Source organism: Maylandia zebra, linkage group LG16 (genome assembly GCF_041146795.1).
Source record: "Maylandia zebra isolate NMK-2024a linkage group LG16, Mzebra_GT3a, whole genome shotgun sequence".
In the NCBI taxonomy this organism is placed as follows: Eukaryota; Metazoa; Chordata; class Actinopteri; order Cichliformes; family Cichlidae; genus Maylandia; species Maylandia zebra.
Genome location: NC_135182.1, coordinates 17,344,377 through 17,365,623, shown reverse-complemented (window position 1 = coordinate 17,365,623; position 21,247 = coordinate 17,344,377). Strand labels below are relative to the sequence as shown.

General features: G+C 38.3%; 1 protein-coding gene across 1 annotated transcript; it reads right to left on the bottom strand.

The window, feature by feature from the left end:
• Positions 1-8,228: 8,228 nt before the first annotated feature.
• Positions 8,229-21,122, bottom strand: zgc:113337 (OX-2 membrane glycoprotein). The gene is made up of 7 exons (XM_004551369.2): positions 20,943-21,122; positions 20,311-20,382; positions 19,892-20,215; positions 18,383-18,712; positions 14,290-14,574; positions 12,343-12,444; positions 8,229-9,852 (listed from the first exon to the last, which is right to left on the bottom strand). The coding sequence occupies exons 2-7, from the start codon at positions 20,372-20,374 to the stop codon at positions 9,845-9,847; spliced, it is 1,113 nt and encodes a 370-aa protein (XP_004551426.2). The 5' UTR covers positions 20,375-20,382; positions 20,943-21,122; the 3' UTR covers positions 8,229-9,844.
• Positions 21,123-21,247: the final 125 nt, after the last annotated feature.

Below are 21,247 nucleotides of genomic sequence, written 5' to 3'. Positions count from 1 at the left end.
GCCATACTTCTACATTTATTTTGGCATAGTGCTTCTGATTCTCATACTGACTGCCCTCATCTTCCAGAGTTTTTATGACTGGAAACGTAAGAGCATTATTTATTTTTTGGGGGATAGTTGAAACTAAATTTATTGAATTTACCATCTAAAAATGGGTAATTTAATTATTGACTTTTTCTACAGGAGCACTGACCTCCCCAGCAGCCCAGCCCTGTTCAAACCAGATTTCAGCTTCAAATCCAGCACTTAAATATCAACAATGTGCACTATATGTTATCATCAAACATAGACACGCTACCAAACAGGGTGGAAAATATCACAACATGAGTAACCAAGTTAAAAACCCAGAGTCTTCTTTCACTGCTGAAAGACCAGAATCACCAACTTGTCAGCCCCATGAGCATCAGATTTCAGCTTCAAATCCAGCACTTAAATATCAACAATGTGCAGTATATGGTATCATCAACCACAGACATACTACTAAACAAGGTTTAGTAGAACAGCACACCATGGCACAATCAAGTTAAAAATCCAGAATATGCTGTCATCAGCATTCCCTCACTTTTTTTCATTTGAAATGGCTACTTGTGGATGAAATTGTATAAAAGTGTAAATCAGTACAGTCATGTAAAGAAAAAAGTTTGACTATATAATTCTGTGAAAAACTAAGTAAATCTAAGTAGATCTTCACCAAGTTGGCTGATCTAAGATAAGATAAGATAAGATAAGATAAGATAAGATAAGATAAGATAAGATAAGATAAGATAAGATAACCTTTATTAGTCCCACGCGTGGGAAATTTGTTTTGTTACAGCAGTGGACAGTGCAAAGTTGCATAGAAAAATTAAAGAAAAACACTGGAATAAGATAACAATAAGATACAGTACACAATAGAATAGAATAAAATAAAATACTATATACAATTGAATAAAATAGAATAAAATAGAGTACAAATGCATACAATATGAGTATAATACAATGATGCCAGAGAGAGTATTGCACTTAGTGTTATTGCAATTTCAATCTAGAGCAACAATCTAGAGCAACAAAACACCATATATTCACTCCAAGGTCTGACAGTGCAATGCTCAGAGGCTAGATTAGGTTATATAGGCCTGTTAAAGTTAGTGACAGAACAATTAAAAAAACATTAGACATTATGGCTTGTTTGGAAGAGTTACCAGGACAAAGACTCCAGGAGAAAAAACCAACAAACAAAGTGTTCTACCATAGTTTAGGTTTGCAAAGTTGCATCTGAAAAAAAACAACAACAAAACTTCTGCAATAATATATTTTAGACAGATGAGATCAAAGTTGAAATGTTCGCAAAAACCAAACAAAGTGTATCAGCACAAACAGCTCAAACCAACTTTCAGTCAAGGTGGTGGAAGGGGGATGCTTTTTGGTTTGTGATGCAGCTGGGGACCTTACAATCATTGAGTCGACCACAAATTCCTCAGTATACCAAAGTATTCTCGAGGTAAAATGTGAGGCCATCTGTCCAATAGCTAAAACTTGGCCAAAACTGGGGCATGCAACACTACAATGATCCCAAGCACAGGTACAATAGCAAATGTATGACAGAATGGCTGAAAGAGAAAAGAATCAGGGTGTTTCCACAACCTAGTCGAAGTACAGACTTCAACCCAGATTTGATAAATGCTGAATCTCAAGACAGTTTACAAAAACAAATGCTTCAAAACTCAAAGGACTGAAAAATTATTGCTACTATATATGGTTCCACAGTCTGATGAATTGATGGGTGTGTGTGAAAACTTTATCTTTCACATGACTGTATGAAGTGGCATAATGTGATGAGAAAGACTGCAAACGAGGTGAATGGAGGAAGCTTGTGGTTGTGTAGATGCACTGTGTGTCCTATTAAGCTATCATGAACAGACCAAAAGCAGCAGCAACTTTATTCTCTCACGCTCAGGTTTAATCCAGACAATGCTTTTATTTTATTTTGAATTTCTTTTTATTTTCTGATATGACTTTGTTCCCCCATTCAAATCCATGTAATTGAGTTGGAATTTTTTAAAAAAAATAAACATATTCAACTCTGATGGCCAAAACTTTGACAATGCCATAAAATTCATTAATGGAATAGATTTGTTCTGTACAGACTTACTGATATTTGTAATGCAGTCTTCTGATTTGTTACAGGATGCCAAACGTGACAGATTTTTATTTTTCTCTTAAATGAGCTCGTTATTGTTCCTATATTAAGGAGATTAAACAGATAAAAAATGATCATGTCCACTCATGGCATGTTGCAAAATACAGTAACAACACCAGAGATGCTTGAAGATATGAACAAATATTTGTAAAAGCCCATGATTTCATCTCATACCTTTTTCTGTCCTACAAACAGGCCTCTGTTTTTTTGTCACCACTAGTGTCAGAAATACAACGCCTTGTCTGTTGACCACAGCAGTGGGGTTTAACTTAAATGTGCAGGAAATTAAAGATGGACAGATTTAAGGTTTCAATGAGATCATGTGGCAAGTGGTGCTCCACCTCAACCACATGTTTATATACTTAGTGTTGCAGTTTGGGTGATGACCTTACTGTTGGTGCCACTTTTCAAGTAAGGGTAGCAATGATTAGCTATTTAAAGGTACCAGAAACTACAAGCAAATGAGAATGGAAGAATTAGAGAACGCCAGCTTATGATACAAACAAATACCATTATTTGCCAGCGTAAATTCCATGTTTTATAACTGCTGGAGGTTGAAGTCCTTAACATCATGGACTTCTTTCCCTTGCATCTCAGATTTCTCTGAGTCATTGTATGTGTGGGTCTGAAACTGGAGGCATTCACAAACAAGCAAACAAAGCAAAACAAAGACATTATTTAACCCAATTTTCAGAACAGATACAAGTTTAATTTTTTTAATGGTGCCACATGAAACTTTAAGCAGTGAAAAACACATTTAAGTTCTGTAAACAATTGCAAACAATTGTGTGAAAGTGTCACCCACAGATTAGCCATAATTCAGAGTAGGAACACAGACTGACCAATATCCACCTGCTCTACCAAACAGATGCAGATGCCGCCACTAATCCATCAGCCGCTCTCCTGCTCCACCTTCCCTCACCTTTGAAGAAGAGTTTGAGATAGACAAAAGTATTGGGCCACACCTTTTAATTTTTGAATTCAGGTGTTTTTAGTTCCATTATAGGTCTACAAAATCAAGTACCAACAATGTAGCCTTTAAATAAACATTTATGAAAGAATGGGGCGCTCTAAAGAGCTCACTATAAGCGAAGTCTGTGAAATTTCTTCCCTCCTATTCTCCACAATCAGATATTCCACAGTATTAATGCAAAGTGAAAATGCTTAGAAGCCCCAGCAGTTCAGTCATGAAGTGATAGACCTACCTTTCTATACAGGCAGGAAGTCTGCCTGCATAGAAAGGCAGACAGGAAGTCTGCCTGTCTATACCCTCACTTGAAGTCAGCAGTGCCCCATCCCCAACATATATATTGTGGGCAGGGAAATGCTATCCTCGACTGAGTCTCATGAAAGCTGAACAGAATCCCCTTGAAGCTTCAGCCACAGCCAAAACTGCAATCTGTTTGGCCTGTTGGCCAGTGGTATATCACAAAAACATGATTAATTCCCTTTTCTAAAATACAGGGTGGGCCATTTATATGGATACACTGTAATAAAATGGGAATGGTTGGTGATATTAAAGTCCTGTTTGTGGCACATTAGTATATGTGAGGGGGCAAACTCCTCAAGATGGGTGGTGACCATGGTGGCCATTTAGAAGTCAGTCATCTTGGATACAACTTTTGTTTTTTCAATAGGAAGAGGGCCATGTGACACATCAAACTTATTGATAACTCCCAACTCTTGAGCCACGATCGCCCCAATGAAAACAATACGTTTAAAAATGGCATTTTTCTCAGTATTATACATGTTGTTGTACCTGGAAAACTTACAATGAGATGTAAAGGCTACTAAAAAACCGTACATCTGTTATGAAAGATTGTAAAATATCAGGGCACAGCACATAGTAAAGGAATCTACTGTTAGAAAATGCCTAATGTGAGGATGTGATTATGGTCTGGAGAGGCAAGTCATTGAAAACCACCCAGGCACTATTGAGAATCACTAGATGCCATCTGGTCTAAAATCTTCGACTCAAACAACTGTGAACAGATTAGTAAAACAGAAAATGTGGGTGTGCATTGTGGGTTATTTCAGGCACAAAACAAGGATTCTTAAATATCAAAGAACTCCAAAGCAAAAATTGCCTCTATTGTCACCTGATGCAACCATATTTGGAGGAGAGAGCTCTCAGCCAACATTGGCACTGGATACCAGCTTGGCAATGGCAATCTGTAATTCACTCTGATCATAAATGAGTTGCCAAGTTTTACTAGCAAAAACAAAGAGTATCTTCCCAAGATCACAAAGACACACACAAAAAATTAAATTAAATATTTTAAAATAATTAAGTGGAAAAGAAAAACCCCGGAACGTGCTTTTGTCTCAGAGGTAGAAGAAGCCAGAGAACAAAATCCCATTTGTTGTGTCTGGTTGTATTTATGCTGTAAATCTGGGTATTTTAACACAGGAGCCTGTAGCAGCCATTAAAGAAAGGGAAGCATTTTGCACTTCCATACTGGCTTTATTTTTAGTTGGGTAACAAATATCGTTTAGTATAGAAAAAAGAATTGGAAGGAACTGCATAATCACCAAAGCCACAAGCTTTCCTGCCCTGTGGTAACCAGCCTTCTGCTCCAAACTGAAAAAGAAAGAAACAAACAAAAAAAAAAATCAAGACTGCTGTGAATGACTTCATCAACCATCAAGACTGCAGTAAACCTCCTGGAAAACAGCAGGTTCATTAACCAAGTTAAAAACCCAGCATATGCTGTCAAAATAACATTTCCTAAATGTTTTTAATTTAAAACGCACAAGTTAAATGAAAAAAAGTGCACTGGCGTGTGGCTGTGTTGTGCTGTTGAGCAGATGATAAGCGATCAACCATGCTGCAGAAGAGGTGAACAGAGGAAGCTTGTGGTTGTGTAGGTGTGCTTTCGGACATCTGAAGTTATTCTGAGTAGACCAGAAGCAGCAACTCTCACGCTCAGATTCGTTCCAATGTTGCTTTTTATTATGTTTTAATATTACTTTCTTTATATTCTTCATTTGCAGTGAGCAATACGGAAAACAAACTAAAAACAATGATTTCGCAGAAAATCCAGTGCGTAAATAGATTTGTTCTGCACAGACTCAGTGAAAATGTGTTGTTCAGTCATTGGGTTGATTTGTCAAGGCTAGCAATCATGTGAAAAAGAGAAATCAGCTTTTCACTATAATCACTGGCTCATCTGTGACTTTGGAACCATTATGTTGTTTGCAACATTAATCAATGCAGTGATTTTATTGCACGTTTTTGCATTCCTCTTACTTGAGCTTATCATTTGACTTACTTACCTGTCCATTCATTACTTGTTGTGAAACAGAACTACCAGACAGACATGGTGTGAGTGTGAAGAGAGATATGAGCAAGCACCTTTACCAGGTCATCTCACATCTGTCCCACACACAGGGCTCATTCTTTTTGTCACTGCCACCGTCAGAAACGGGGCACTTTGTCTGCCAACCGCATCAGTGCGGTTTAGTTTAAGTGTGCAGGAAGTCAAAGATAGAAAGATTTCTGACAATGACACCTCGTGGTAAGAGTTGCTCCACCTCAATATTACATTGTTTACGTAATACAGCAGTTTGGGCATTTGCCTTATAAATTGTGAAATAAAAGTTAGCTATTTAGAGCCTCAAAGAGTTCAAAAATTAGAGGAAACCAACTTAAGATTTAAAGAATGTCAATTATATGTAATAGTAGACTCATCTATTGTGACTCATCTCCTCTTGTCACAGGTTTGGCTTTTCTTAAGACATTAACCGGGAGTAATTCCACATAAGAGGGGTTTTGCCACTTGGGATCATTTTATGAGGGTGTGTGAGGTTGAAGCATTTTACTAAAAAAGGAAAATTCTTAAATAAACCCAAAAAACTATATATCAATTTTTACAGAAATATTTTAAAAAAAAAAGCCTGCAATAAAATAGTTTCTTTTTTTCTTTCACAGAGGCCTTGCCTTCATATTTTTATTTTCTTAAGCCTGGTTAGAAGTGTGATATATGAAGCTGTTTTCTTCTATAATTAAAACTTAGGCTATTAACGTGCTAATAAACAAGTCTGCTAAAATTGGTGACATGTGCAGAGACTTCTTCAAAACAAAAACCTACATTTTGGAACACTGATCAAAGTGTGTAACGACACTGTCATTGCTGTCACATTTTACATGGAAAAACAGGTTCTGACCAACAAATCAAGAAGAAAATCCCAATTTGTAGAGCAAGTTTCTCTAAGGTCACCACTTTTCAGTTGAAGGACTGGAAACAGGAAACTGCTTCCCCACCCTTTAAAGCGAATTCACTGCTGTTGCAAAGTGATAACTGTGAAACCTTAAATTACTGATCACTCATGATCTTGCTCAACACACACACATGTCACACGAGAAAAACTCCCAAATTTATGGATTATTATGTTCCTTCTGTTGTAAATCCTGATGCTCTAATCCACCGTTCACTAAAAAATCTCTATTGAAAAATGTGCCCCATTTTTCTTCCATTATTCTCAGTGGAATAACTTGGGGGAGGACCCAGAGAAGTTGAAATATAGCCTACATGTTCTATGCGACTCTTAATCAATATGTGAGATGAGTCAGGAAACTACTTTCTGTCTGTGAATGGAATTTTTCTCTTCTCACCATCGGTGTCTGGCTGTCACAGCCCACACAGGCGCTCTGTGCATGCTCTTTCTCTCTCTCCGTGTATCTCTCTCTCTCTCTCTCTCTCTCTCTCACACACACACACACATTGGTAATTGTATTTTCCCTCGGTTAGACAAAGCCCTGATTCACGAAGCCCCTGCAAAATGACAGCGCACACGGAGGCAGTGCGAAGGCAGCGCTTGCAACAGGCCAGATTAGAAGGTGCCTCTGAGGTCACAAAGCGAGTTTGTGGACGCTTCTGCATCAAGGCAGCTTTTAAAAAAAACCTCCCACAATGTGTGCAGAAACGCAGAGTGTGTGTCATCTTCCTCCAAAGTGATGAGAGTAACATCTGTGACGTCCGAGCATAACATTTTCTAATACATAATGAATATTAGTGAAGTGAAGAAACACAAGAAGCTTTTACATTACGTTTAAACTTGGAAACTGATCTGGAAAAATGACAAGTGAGACGGGGATTTTCAATTTAAAAAAAAAAAAAAGTATTCTTGAGAGGAATATCACGGCCTTCCCGAGAGGGGGGGAGGATACAATAAGTATTTGTTTAATTTTTTTTCAGCAGTATGTGCAGATTTATAATCCTAACCCACTCCATCACCCCACCGTACCACTTCACTACAGCACAACGCGCGTATCACATACTTTACACATACAAACATGCACCTAGACTGCTTAGATTTCACATAAACGAATGACCTGAGAAACACCTTATAAACATTCACATGCAGATTCAAACACATTCTCTCCCACCAAATGCAAATAGACAACTACAGGTTTAGAAACTGTGCGATTTTAATCATTGTCTGGCAGAAGTCTGCAGCTGTGCAACAAACCTTTTGACAGGGTAAAAAAAATGCTAAGAATTGCTAAGGCATGTGGTTTTGCTGAAAATACAGATGTCTCCAAGGGGATTATACGGGAGCAGGGATCAATTAGGAGTGCAAAACTATTACATTTGAATGATTTCACTCTGGTGTTAAGCATTTTTATTCATTATAGCAAAAGAAATAACATAATCTTTTAGCTTGGTTCTATTTTGATATCTGCTTAATTAAAGCACTGTTTTAGTTACACTTCTCACATAAATCCAGATGCAGTCGGATCTGAATTTATGCTGTCTTTATACAGGTGCTGGGTTAAATACACAAACGTATATCTAATAGAAAGCATAAATAGTAAATGTTATCTTTCAGTTGACATGGCTAGCAGACTCCCTGAGTAAAAGTGTGCACAATATGTGTGTGATTATTTGCTTGGCAATGTCCACCACAACTTGGCTTGGGATTAAAAAAAAAAGCATCTGGCCACCAGGTTTGGCACAGCTGAAAGGAATGTGATGCTTTTCTAAAAATAGTCGGAAATGCACAAAGTTGAGATAAAAGGCTGAAAGGATGACAGTGAGAGTCTGAATGCATTTTTAAACACTTTTATTATTCTGTTTGTTGCATTTATTACATTAACTTTACATATGTAAATAGTCATTTGTGCATCCTCTGATTTTTTTTCCTGTTGGACGCTACCTTGCATTCCTATTAAAAAAATCTGAACCCACTTTCAGAATTATGATGTGTTTCTGATCACTGTGTATGCTCAAACTCCACATACAGGTAAGTACTACTTAAATGCTTTTGTAGCTTTTGAATGAAGTGCTGATCTTAAACTCTAATAACTTTCATGCTGCTCGTCTGTTTACAAAGAAAATAACTGAGAGATGCAAGTCATATGCTTTGAAATGAAATATTATTTCAACAGAGAAATAACATTTTAAAAGCACCGCTTTGCACATACAAACACAGTAATACCCAGAAGCGCCATTGTAATTCATTGCTGATCATATAAGCACGCAGGTACCACTTTGATCCAGAGCAAAAATATTTAGAGGAGTGGAGTCTCTCTTTGGGTGTTTAACGTGAAGTTCTCAAGCAAATTTTTCAAACCACTAACCATGACTGTAGGATGGAGGCATCGAACAAGACACGCATTCCTTTCTGGGGTACCAAAAAAGGTTTTACTGTTGCTCCCTCAGGCAATTGATTCAAGCCATCTGACCGTGGAGTTCAACCTCTAACGAACACACATGGACACACACACACATGCACACACACATCAAACACAAACAGACTTTGAAACGTGTAGAAAAGTTTGTAATAGATATTACATAAACAAGGAATCAGTATGCAGCCCTTTTAGTTCATCTAATACTACCGATGGCCCCACCCAACTATCACAATACACTGAAGCGACAGGGTCTTCAGCTGAGGTACCAGAGGAAGAATAAGTATCAGCTCATAGTGACAGTTAGCTGGTTATTTAAGGGATGGCATTTTCTTTCCTACTGTCCAAAAATCACCCAAAATGTTAGTACATCTCTGCAGTGCAGGCGTGGCTGAGCAGCGAAATCTTGAAATATTTAATATAATTTCACTGTTTTAAAATAAAATTATATATATACGTTTTTTTCCAAACATAAAGCGTTTACTGCCTTTAATTTCAGCATGGATACATACAAATACACATTTGGTTTCTGCTAATGCTGAATATGAAAAATATAAAATAGCAGTGCACTCTTTCTTTAAAGACCAGGTAAAAGACTCAGAGTCTAAAAGAGGAAAGTGTTTTGAGGACAGGCGATGTGCTATCAAACAAGTACTTTAATTTGCCGCATAGAGACGCTGCTGTTGGTTCAGGAATGCATGGGCATCGATTCATTCAATTACAGAGTCACACAGAGAACGACAGCGAGATCTGCTTAAGAGTTTCTCACTGACACCATGTGAGGACAGTCTGGCAGATTATATCAGAAGCAGCAGAGCAGAGTTAAGTGTTGTCCATTTGGTGCTCATAAATAGGATTGTACTGAACATCCTACAGAGGTGTGTCAGAATATCTTCCCTTTGTACCGAGATGATGATGATGATGATGATGATGATGATGATGATGAAGACGAAGATAATGCAGGGAAATAATTCTGTAAGGCTGGCTCCCAGCATATCTTCTTGTCAGCCTCTGTTCTCATTTGTTTACGATCAATCAGCTGAAAACAAAAGTACAAGGAGAGAGTAAAGAATATCTAAAAATGCATTATAAAGTATAAAAATAAAGGTTTTTCTAATATTTAACATTTACATTTCAGAAAAAAGTCTGAAACAGTTTAACTGTGGAAAGGTACTACATGCTAAAAAACACAGAGGCACAAAGTCAAAAGACAAAACGTGATTGATCATGCAGGTTTTAAAAAACATAAAATGACTATCACACTGATTTTTTACAGTATATGTAATAATATCTGGATTACAAATTATTAAATTAAATAATATAGTTTTATTGCGATCAGAGTTTTTAAAATCAAGTTCCAGGAAAATTCGTTACCATAAATCATTCCTGTCATAATAAGATGAGGTAAGTGGGAAAACTGCAGAACCTAGTCTCTGTCCAACTCTTCACTTTGTTCAGTGTATGAACTGGTTCCATCAGATCTTTCTTTGTAAAAGTCTTGTCTGTAAAGTTTTCTTTGACTTCTTTGGCTTTGGCTGATTTCCTTATTCAGTCAGAACTGACTGACTTCCTTCTTGCACAGACGGAAAACAGCTCTTAAATTTGTCAGTAAAGTGCAGATGGAGTGCAGGTACAGGACAATGAAGCAGGAATATCATACCATCGATGTTCAGTCCTAACTGTAAATATTAACTAAACTTGGAGGATGTTATGAAACCCATTTCCAGATGGAATCAATATAGAAACTTATAAAAAGTGAAATAATACAAAAAACTGAGAGAACCAGAGACTTTTAGAAGTTTCTCGTCTTGAAATTAAAAAAGTTTTTCACTCTCAGTCTTTATAGTGCATGTCATTCATTTTTGTCTACACTCTCATACTCTTTTGTTGGTTTTGTGCTTTGTGCTGCTCCTTTCACTCTTTTTGCCTCTCCACTGATCGACTGAGGCAGATACCTTCTTCTCTCTGAGCCTGGTCCTGCCAGAAGGCACTTCCAGCTACAGGGGAGTTTTTCCTCTCCACCATCACAAAGTGAATCTGCAGTTACCCCTAGGCCATGCGGTTAATGATAATATTAAATACAACTGGAATCTCAAATACTGAGTGCAGCAGCTTCAGCACCCATTTTCCCATTCATATATTCAATATTGTAAATGTAGCATTTATGTCACAAGTTGACTAAAGACAAGTGAGATACTGTTTAGAAGCAAAAGCTAGTTTCAGAGTTTACAGATTAAAAACTAACTGACAAGACAGATCAGGTAATTTTATAGATATGAATAAAACCAGTTTACAACAACATATAATATAAATTCCTGCTCCTCCAGGCTTCTAAACATTAATGTAAGTTGGTGATAACTGAGAGCCTATCGATGGGGATGTTATTATAATTAAAATGCACATGTTTACAACGCATTACAACCTATGGGTGCATAATAAGATTTGCAAAATGTGCAAGAGAATATCGTAAAAAGTCACTTTGACTTGTGAATGTGTGCAGTAATGTGGAGCTGTGTGCGTAGTAATTTTGCAAATGTGTACACATATCTCCAAATCTGTATTCAGACTGAAAGAGATGATTTTTTTTTTATTTTCAAAACATTTACTAATATAATTATACACACAGAAACTCAATACATATTTGCAGATTATAACACACTGACAAATCTTATTGGAATCTCACAATTAAGGTAATTACACAACTCTGGGCACAAATTTGGAACTAAATCAGTAAATATACTTGACAGTGTATGCCACAATATGGACGTGAGTGGATACTGGGAGTCATTTCACAATATCTGACCTGTGGGAAATGACTTTCTGACCATTATTTCAATATTATAACACTATTGTTGAAGAACACCACACCTGGCAACTGCTTCTTCATTGTTTTTGAAGCACCCAGGCAGTTTGCCTAAACCCACAATAAGAGAAGGAGCCCCAAATATTAGATTTCCTTGACCTTCAAATGATCTCTTGGCTTTAAGAGAATTACGATGGAGTGAGTGGAGAAAGTGTAATAACTTTAAAGCAATTCAAGCCAAGAGACTGTCAGTATCAAGAGCACAGTATATTAGTGCACAAGCAGTTCTTTAACATTGAAATAAAAAAATACTGTTTTACTTCCAATATTAATTTAGTTTGTTCACTGTTTCAGTCACATGTTTACAAAGGGCGGGAACCATGTGTAGCTCTGCATGTTTGATTTGGCAGACACGGAGCCCAGTTCTGACAAAGGCATTTATGTCTCCTCCCAGAATCAGAAATCAGGGCAAATGTTTTAACAAAAAGTATTTTGAAGCTTTCATTTCTTAATGATACTGCATGTTTTGTAGCATTTATGAACATAAAGCAATCTAGTTAACTTGAGGTGACCAGCTCACACCACTAGTTACATAAAACCTGTGGACAGGTGGCTAAAACGACAGGAGTGTGGACATCAACACGAGATTTTTCATATGTATTCCTGATACAACCCTCAAATAATGACAGTGAGACATTATTGGAGTTATACAGTGGGCATACTCACCTTCTTTACGCAAAAAACACTTCCAAAGGCAGAAGCAGAGAGACAGAACTAACAGAGCTGCTACTGTAGTGACTGAGATCAGGATGGTGAGCGCCGTCCCGACTGGAAGGGAAAAATACAGAAATCTGATCAGCTGTTTTAATATCTCTATAAATAGATAAACATATAATTCTTCAATTTAATTTTGCTGTTAGTATTTCTGTGACTGTTTGTACCAAAGGGCTGTGCTAAACTGAAAAGTGCCTCTCTGCAGCTATAGACCTGCCCTGATTAAATCTCAGATTTAATTTAGTTACTGTCTGATTCCACTCTTGACCCATTAAACCAAGATAAACCACAGGTCATCAGAAAATGAAATACCTGACAATAGCACACAGTTTACATATGCCAAAGCTTCCAGACCATTAAAAAACACAACAGAGATTTTTTAACCATACTGGTGAAGAATGGGAAAACACTAATTCACTCAGCAACTTTGCTGATTCACTTAAACTGGTGATCACTCCCACTCTCATCCTTATCAGTTAACATGAGGTGCTGAGTAAACTAAGAGGCTCCCTTGACAGCCTGTTAGCTTAGCATAAACACTTGAATAAGGGAGAGTTGCATTGCTGGCATCAACAAATCATCTATGAGCATCTGTAACTTTCTATTTAAGATGCTCTGTCTTCAGTCTGCATGAAAACAGACATGTAGGTAGAGCAAATTATCATTTTATAGGTTGCTTGTGCAATATTGTCTTTAAAAAAAGGCAAAAATCATACCTTAATCCAGCACTTGAAACAGATGGCATGCATTGTGGAGTTTTTTGGGGGGTTTGGGGGCTTATACAGCCATTGTTCTACAGTACCCCTGCTCATCATATCTGAGCTTTCACTTCCAAATTTCTTCCTTTGATTGAGACTTTTAAATAGAGAGACAGTAAGGCCATTATGATAATTCTGAACATTTAGTGAATCCTAGATAGGAAGTTACTGTTTAATGTTATGTATATTTAAATATTTATAGTATCATAATTCAGGCTTCTCTGGAGAAAAATCTATCTCATACTTTACCTCCTTATTTTATGCTTTTCCCTAAATTTAAACCCCCCAACACAGCAGAAGAGATTCAGTAGTCACTGCAAATTTGCACATGGTCAGAACAGGGTGAACAATCCAACCACAGTCCTGGAGGGCTAACAGCACTCCACAATGAGCTATATTTGAATGCATTTTTAATTTTTATGGGCACCTCATATTCATGGCTCTGCTTTAATGAGTTGCAAGGCATCGTGCAGAGACTCCTGTGGTTACTGGAAGCCATGAGAAGGGGACGGTGCTGGCGAGTGGATCAGGAAGCAGGCCAGCTGTGTTATCAATCGTGGTCAAGCGAGAAAGGGCAGTGGTCTGTATGACTATCTACTAACAAGTTCCACCGCATCAGCCAAGGACACTGCCTCTGTGCTCAGCAGAGCATAATATTAATACACAGGGTCCATGGGTTGAAAATTGAAACACTGCTCAGAAGATCCATGAGGAAGCTTAAAAAAACAATTTTGATTTGACCCTTGAGGTTTCATCTTTTAATGCAGTATCGAATTCTTGGATTTTGTGCTAAAGTATGGTATCCAGCTGACTGTAGTTTCATTTTCATGAAGGTAAGAGTGGTATTGAAATGTTCATTTCACCATGTTATGAAGTGAAGATTGCCTTTATGCAAAAAATTGAAAAGGCTAACAGACCTACATAAGATGAGGATGGGTCTGCAAGTATGGGAACTAGTGCAATGCAGTTTATGGGTGTCTTTTAGAGAACATTTAAAAACTATTTCTACTATCTTTTTCATCCTGGGTTGTAGTATTGCCTGCAGAAAGACATTTTAAGTTTGTAACATAACGTAGCTCAGGGCAAAAAAAGCTCAGCCGCTGAGATCTTCAAAGAAGAAGGATTAGTAACACTAACTTACTCTTAGTGTTCATTGATACAGCAATTGGTGACTCAAGCCCTTTGTGGTGCACCAAGCATTTGACCGACACGTCTTTAAGCAACCCAGACTGGACAGTCAGCGTACTGATCACTAGAGTGGTCCCATCATCTTGCGGTAGCTGCTTTGTCACAGGTGGGTGCATGGTGCGGTTGTCTCTCTCCACATTCCACACAATCTCTGCCGGCGGCCTTGAAACAGAGGTGCAGTTTGCCTCGATCACCCCTGGAGAAGTGGTTTTGTAGCTCACCTGAGGTTTTGGCAGCACTGCGAATAATAAATTTACACAAATCCAAGTTTATTGCAATAAACCTTTCTGTTGCTTCAATAAAAATAAAAGCAGTCAGTGAAATATGAAAAGCATGCTGTGGTAAATCAATCATGTGTCAGATTACTTTAATCTATAAATTGGTCCATTGTTTTAGTTTCCATCATCTAAGTGTGCTAATTTAAATTTCTAAAATCATATCTAATAAAACCCTTAAAGCCTTTCGGTTCGTTCAGCTAAGATATGCGAATTCCTGCACTCCTTAGATCCATAAGTAAATATCTGGCTGTTTTCAATTCTCTGTTCTCTGGGCTGAGAAAGGAATGTGATACACTGGAACTCAGAACATTTCTGTTGGCAAGAAAACATTTAGCCACAGATATCTGGCATTCAGAGTTTCAGCAATTTCTGCAAATTCTACGTGATAAACTTCACCCATCAACAGCCTTAGAGGGTGGTTCAAATCTGAGATCAATCTGACAACAATCCAAACCATAATAATACCTTCGTGTTGCATAGCTTGGAATGACTGTGGCTTTTATTTAAAATGTAATGCTCGTGTGTCCTAAACAGCAAATGTATTACGAGGAAGTACATTTTTGTCCCCGTTCATTACTATGTAGTTACCTATTACAATGGCACAAATATATACACGTAAAAACAATCAAAGTATTGTAATTGCTTTTTCCCTCATGGTGGCGATTACTTTTGAGATTTGTAGTAAGTTAAGAGATTTATATATTACCTAATGTATACTGTGCCAAGCCTGGTGTTACAACTTAAATAAACCACAAACTGTGACATATAAAAGCTGAAAATGTATAATTTCATGCAGAAATTTAATGCAGCCGTGAAGATGTGAACTCAGTGACCGCTTCACTTGTAGTATGAAAAATCTTCTTTAGAGCTTTTAAATCACGTTACACATTTCTCCATTCCATGTTTTTCACACTCTAGTTTAACTAACCCTGCTGGTCTGCTTTCAGGAGGATAACGCACAAAGATTAAATCATTTTTTTAACATGGCAGTGAGTTCGCTGTACTAAAAAGGCCTCCACAGTCACCAGATTTCAATCCAAAAAAGCAGCACTGAGATTTGGTGGAACAGGAGATTCACATCATGGATGTTCAAATGACGAATCTGCAGCAACTGTGTGATACCGCCATGTCAATATGGACCTTAATCTTAGAGAAATGATTACAGCACCTTGTTAAATATATACCAGGAAGAATTACCATGAAGTCAGATCTAAAGGCAAAGGGAGTCTGGCCTAGTACCATGTTTTTTATTAATGTAATTAAGAATACTTGTAATAGCAAAGATAATGTAAATGTGTCTGCATGGGCTATAATTGCTGTTGAACAGTATTTCTGAAAGTGGGAGAAAAGAAGGGCGCATTATGTCACACCCAAAGTGGAATGAAGTTAGAAGCCTGTTGGCAACAATAAGCATTAAGAATAAAACATTAATGCTAATCATGCTTCAGCACCCAGAACGCCTACTGTCCTGTACAGTTCAGTTTCAGACAAAAGCACGTGTGTTTCTTGAGATAATTGTGAGAGCAAGGGAATGGGAGAAAAGTGGAAAAGCAAATGAGCATAAAGAGAGAGAGAGAAACAAAGCACAGAGGGAATCACTGTCTGCCACAAACACTGACAGAGTCATGCATCAGGACCTCGTTCCCTGCCTCCATCGTTCTTCCGAATGGTCCATTCTTTGCACGGACACACTCCTGTTCTGTTCTGAGTTTGTGTGTTAACAACAGTCTACTCTTGTGATATCATAAAATTGTGCATAGGGCAAAATCTGGGAGAAAAGATGCACATTCCTATCTGAATCCCAGGGGGTACCTGTCTATCCTGCCAAAAATGTCCAAGTTAAATCGTCTCCTAGTTGCACTAAAGCCTGCCTGCTTTATTTTTCTCTCGGCTTTTAGCTCCAACTATTTTCTTCGTTCCATGCGAAAGTGACACTATTTTACAAAAACACAGCCTCAAAAAACTGAAGACTTTTGAAGTATCAGCCGCACTAACAAGAAATAAAATCATAGCTCTGTGGGAGGTAGGGAACCTTGATTAGGTCCGCTGGCCCAGAGCAAACTATGTCAATTTGATGTACTGCTTTGGAAATTTGGCGTGAAATTCTGGGCGTAATTTGGTTCAGCGTGCCTCGATTAAGACTCCTAATGACTTTATTGGTCGCCTGACATTTCAACTAGTGCCACCAACAAGCCAAATCTTCCACTTGTCCAGGGCTTAATTTAATCTCAGAACAGCTCAATCACTTCCAGTTAAATTCTAGGGCCAAAGGGTAGGTTTAAGCATTTTACAAAGCAAATATGAGACTGTAATAGTCTGAATTAACTAAATCAAGTGAGTATCTTACCAATCACAGTCGATTTGGTACAGTCTGTTTCCTTGCTGAGTTCGCAGGGGAGGGATCTGCTGACAAGTGGACTTGTCAGGACAAAACACCAGCAGTAAAACTGCACGATTACCACAAAGCAATTTATTATTGCTATGTTTGACTTTGGCCAAACAAGAATTTCGCTTTTTATACTAACATAATTAATGTGAACAGTAAAATGTCATGGGAATACTTTATAACAGAACCCAAACAATTTACCAGATATGGGATAAACTACACTATACTACTTCAAGACAAATATCTTACACTGCACTGTCTGGCATTGTCCATCGACAATGCCAGACAGTGACATAGACTGCCCAGTGTTAACAGCAACAGTTATTCAATTTAAGCGTAGTTATAAGATTTTACTGCTAAGGACAACTGTTCATTGTTACTACTATGACCTCAAAGAAGGTCAAAGAAGGAAGAAGTGCCTCAAACTGTGAACACAGCTTCCAGAAATGCTGATTAGTTTAGCCCCAAAGACACTTATAAATGTTTATTATAACAAAATTAGGTTTGCAGAGTTACATCCAAACAAGCCACAACACTGCTGGATAGATTGACGCTTGGTTAAATGATACTTTAGCGGAGCTGTGATGTACAGTGCCGTGCCTGGAGAGAACCAAACACAGCAAAACAGCACAGACGCCTAATGTAACTGCAGAGCACGGTGGTGCAGGGGTGATGATTTGGGCTGAGCACCTTGTAGTCATTAAGTTGACCACAAACTACTCTGTATGCCAAAGTAATCTTCAATCAAATGTGAGACCATCTGTCTAAAAACTAACGCTTGGTAAGGCTGGACAATGATGTGAGAATCTGATAAATTCATATTATTGCTCGTAAAGATGGCGCTACGAGTTCTTATCAATTAGTTTTGCACAGAATCATGTGAAAATTTTCTTTTTTGCATGACAAAACAATAATGCAAATTCACCAGCAGTGTTTATTACCTTTGTGCAGAAACAGGCTAGATGTTTCTGTTTACATTTTATCTGGTGAGCTAGCTACAAAATTAGCATTTAACTAATTTTGTAAGATAACTTTGCAAATATTACACAGACTTGCTTATTTTTTGCATATTGTTAAAAAATTATGTTTTCAACAGTACAGAGACTGTTCTTTTACTCCCTCTGATTTGTGCTAACTAGGCACTTGGTGTGAGCAGATTACACAATTAATGACTATAGCAATTAGCAATTTTATTTTATTTTCAAAACTTTATTTTAAGAAACTTTTAAACTGTGCTTCATTTCTGATTTATGGTAAGTTTATTGTACATAAGATGTCTCAGGGTTTGTACAAATACTGAGTTCTTGTGTGGATTATCCTTTTACAATACTGAACCACAACAGCATCACCAGTAATAGCCCACTGTGAAAACAGGTGTTTACCGTAGGTGGAGAGACAAACTGTGGAGGTCTTCGGCCCATCAGAACGTGTTTCATAGATGCAAGTGTAACAGCCTTCGTCCTGGATGGCAACAGGCTGGATGGTAAGCTGACTGTCAGACAGGGAGGAAGTGAGCCAGACTCTCCCCTGGTAGGGTGGCTCGATCATGGGGTCGCTCCGTTTTGCAAAGGAGGCTACATCCGTGGATTCTCCTTGAGCAGAAATGTGCCTCCACATTATCTGTTGAACTTTTTCTGGCAAACCATAGGAGCATAAAAGGGAAACCTTTTTGCCGCTAACTGCTGTTTTGTTACCATCAACGGTGACTTGAGCTGGAGATTTAAAAAGAGAAAAAAACACTAGTCAGTGAAAGAATGATGGATGAGAAGATAAGATAAAGAAAAGAAAAAGGCAGATAAAGGGTGCAAACAGGACAATGTTAATATTCAGAAATATGAGACGCCCAAACAGAAACCAGTCACTGGAATCCACACCAGCTGTTTTTGGTTAGAGCCCTCCTCCCACTGCTCCACGGCTCTTTATTAACATGACTGGCTGAGTTTCAACATACTCATCAACTCTTGTTCAGAGGTGAGCAGTGGTTAGGGACATCAGTATTCACATATTTTCAGTGTTAACGGTCGGGTGCAAAGGGCAGGCATCCAAAATCAGTTAAGAAATGGTGCACCACTGAGGACAGAAATGATGGAAACTCCATTCAGCTGACTGGCTTTTATGATTCTCGTGTGGCGTCTCAATTTCAATCTTTGTTATTTCTCAAATATACCAGCAGCTATTGTAGCACATCTCACATTTTCTCATTCAAAAACAGACGACACTGATGATACTAATGGTGTATCAACCAGTTGACAGGCCATTTTACTTCCGCTTCAGAACAATTGAGCTCTTCAGTTTGACCCTGTGAATGACATCTGCCTCCTTCCTTGTGTCAAGGGGATCATTACTCAAACTGGCTTCCAGAGCAGGTCTTCCCAACTAGTTCGCAGCCATTCTTACTATGCCATAGAAGATTTTCACTGTGGTTTAAATACAAGAGACCTGCATGTTTAGTGTGCTTTTGTTTGAAAAAAAAAAAGACATTTTGAACTTTCACCCATGCAAAGCCTGTAGGTCAGCTTGCATTACAATTCATTCATTTTTCGTTCAGTTATGGCTGTGCAGACTGATACTCACTTTACATTCAGTGCAATAACAGCATCATATAAACTTTTATTTTTAGCCATTTTATGGAGCAGAAGACATTACGTTGATTACAGGAATCTGAGAAGAATGCACTGAAGTCCACCAGAGGTCTCTGAACTGAGCCAGAAACACTGCTGTAAAGGATCAGTACCTTAATCCATACAGGCAAGCTACTCATTCTGTCCTGTAACAGATTGGTACAGCTTCAGAAATGTGTACAAGCACACAGGATTTACCTAAACTATAACATACTGCTGTTGCACCAAGATCATTAATGTTAATCTGTTATCATTAATGGTCTTACTCACAAGTCACTGTGAGACACGTCGATCCCTGCTTTGAACCAGTAGGGTGCAGGTCAAATATGCAAGTGTAGCAGCCTTCATCACGGAAGCCCACCCTGCGAATGATGATAGACGAGGTGTCCTTCGCAGACGACGGGGCGAGTTCCACATGCTGCTGTCCGCTCACACTCTCCCTGTTGCCAGGCTGGTAGGTCAGCAGGGTCTTGTTCTGGACATCTAGCCAACGCACCTGTCTCAGGGATTCACCTCGCTCCTTTGAAAGACTGCAGGTCAGAGTGAAAGGCTTCTCCACCGGTGCTTCCAGATGCTGGGTTGCTGTTACTCTAGCTGGAACAACCACCAGAGAAAATCATAAGCTGATGTACAGAACATCCTCACTTTAGCTTTTTCCTTATGCTATAAGCGTGGTTTGGCACACTCACCTTGTAGGCGTCCTGCCATAAGCAAGAGTGAACACAGCTGCAGACAGGAGGCCTGGATCATCATCTTCTTCACTGCTCATTCAACAGAGAGAAAACGAGAGTTACTGAGATTTAACAAATGATTATAGTCTGCTCCTGTGTGAATATACCCTCTCTTATAATTAAAAAAAAAAGAAGATGATCCAGTGATGCAGAATGAAGGCTGAAAAGGCAAACTCACTTTATCTTACTCAGAAAGCCAGTTAAACTGCTGTATTCAACAATGTACATTTTTTTACAGAGATTTTACTCCATAAAGCATTTAGTGCAGTTCAAAATATTTCTATACATCTATAAATTAAGTGCGCAAAGACTTTCAGATGATACCCTGAGTAAGTCGCAAAGTTATCACAGTAGAGATGATTAAACCGATTCAGGGTTGGATTTAAGCCTAACGGCTCAAACTCCAAATTAAATACAACTGTAGATAATTGCACGTCAAAGAAATTAGTGATTATAAGTGTTGTACTACTTTGCTGAAATCAGATCACCTGTTGTTAACCAAGTGAATGAAACAAAATTCCTTTAAAAGATTAATAAATCAAAAGCCCTATCATATACAAATTATAGACCCATGAGACTAAATCACTCACCTTTGTATGCCAAAAAGCCAAGCAGTTTAAAATCTTCTACCTCTGCAACATCTCGCTCATCCTTATGATTTGTCAGTCTCGGGAAACTTCACTCTAGAAAAGGATAGAGACCGTTTTTACTCATCCAACTCTTTTCCACTGTGCGCACATCAAACTCCGCCGTGAACACCAGCCGGCCAACAACGGACTGCGGTGAGGCGCCCACAACAGGCTGAACCACATAGCTCATGTTTTGCGCTCACAACGCCCTCTGGAGGGACTTTGTGTGCATTTCTGGTTTCACAAAGCCTGCAATCAACCATGGA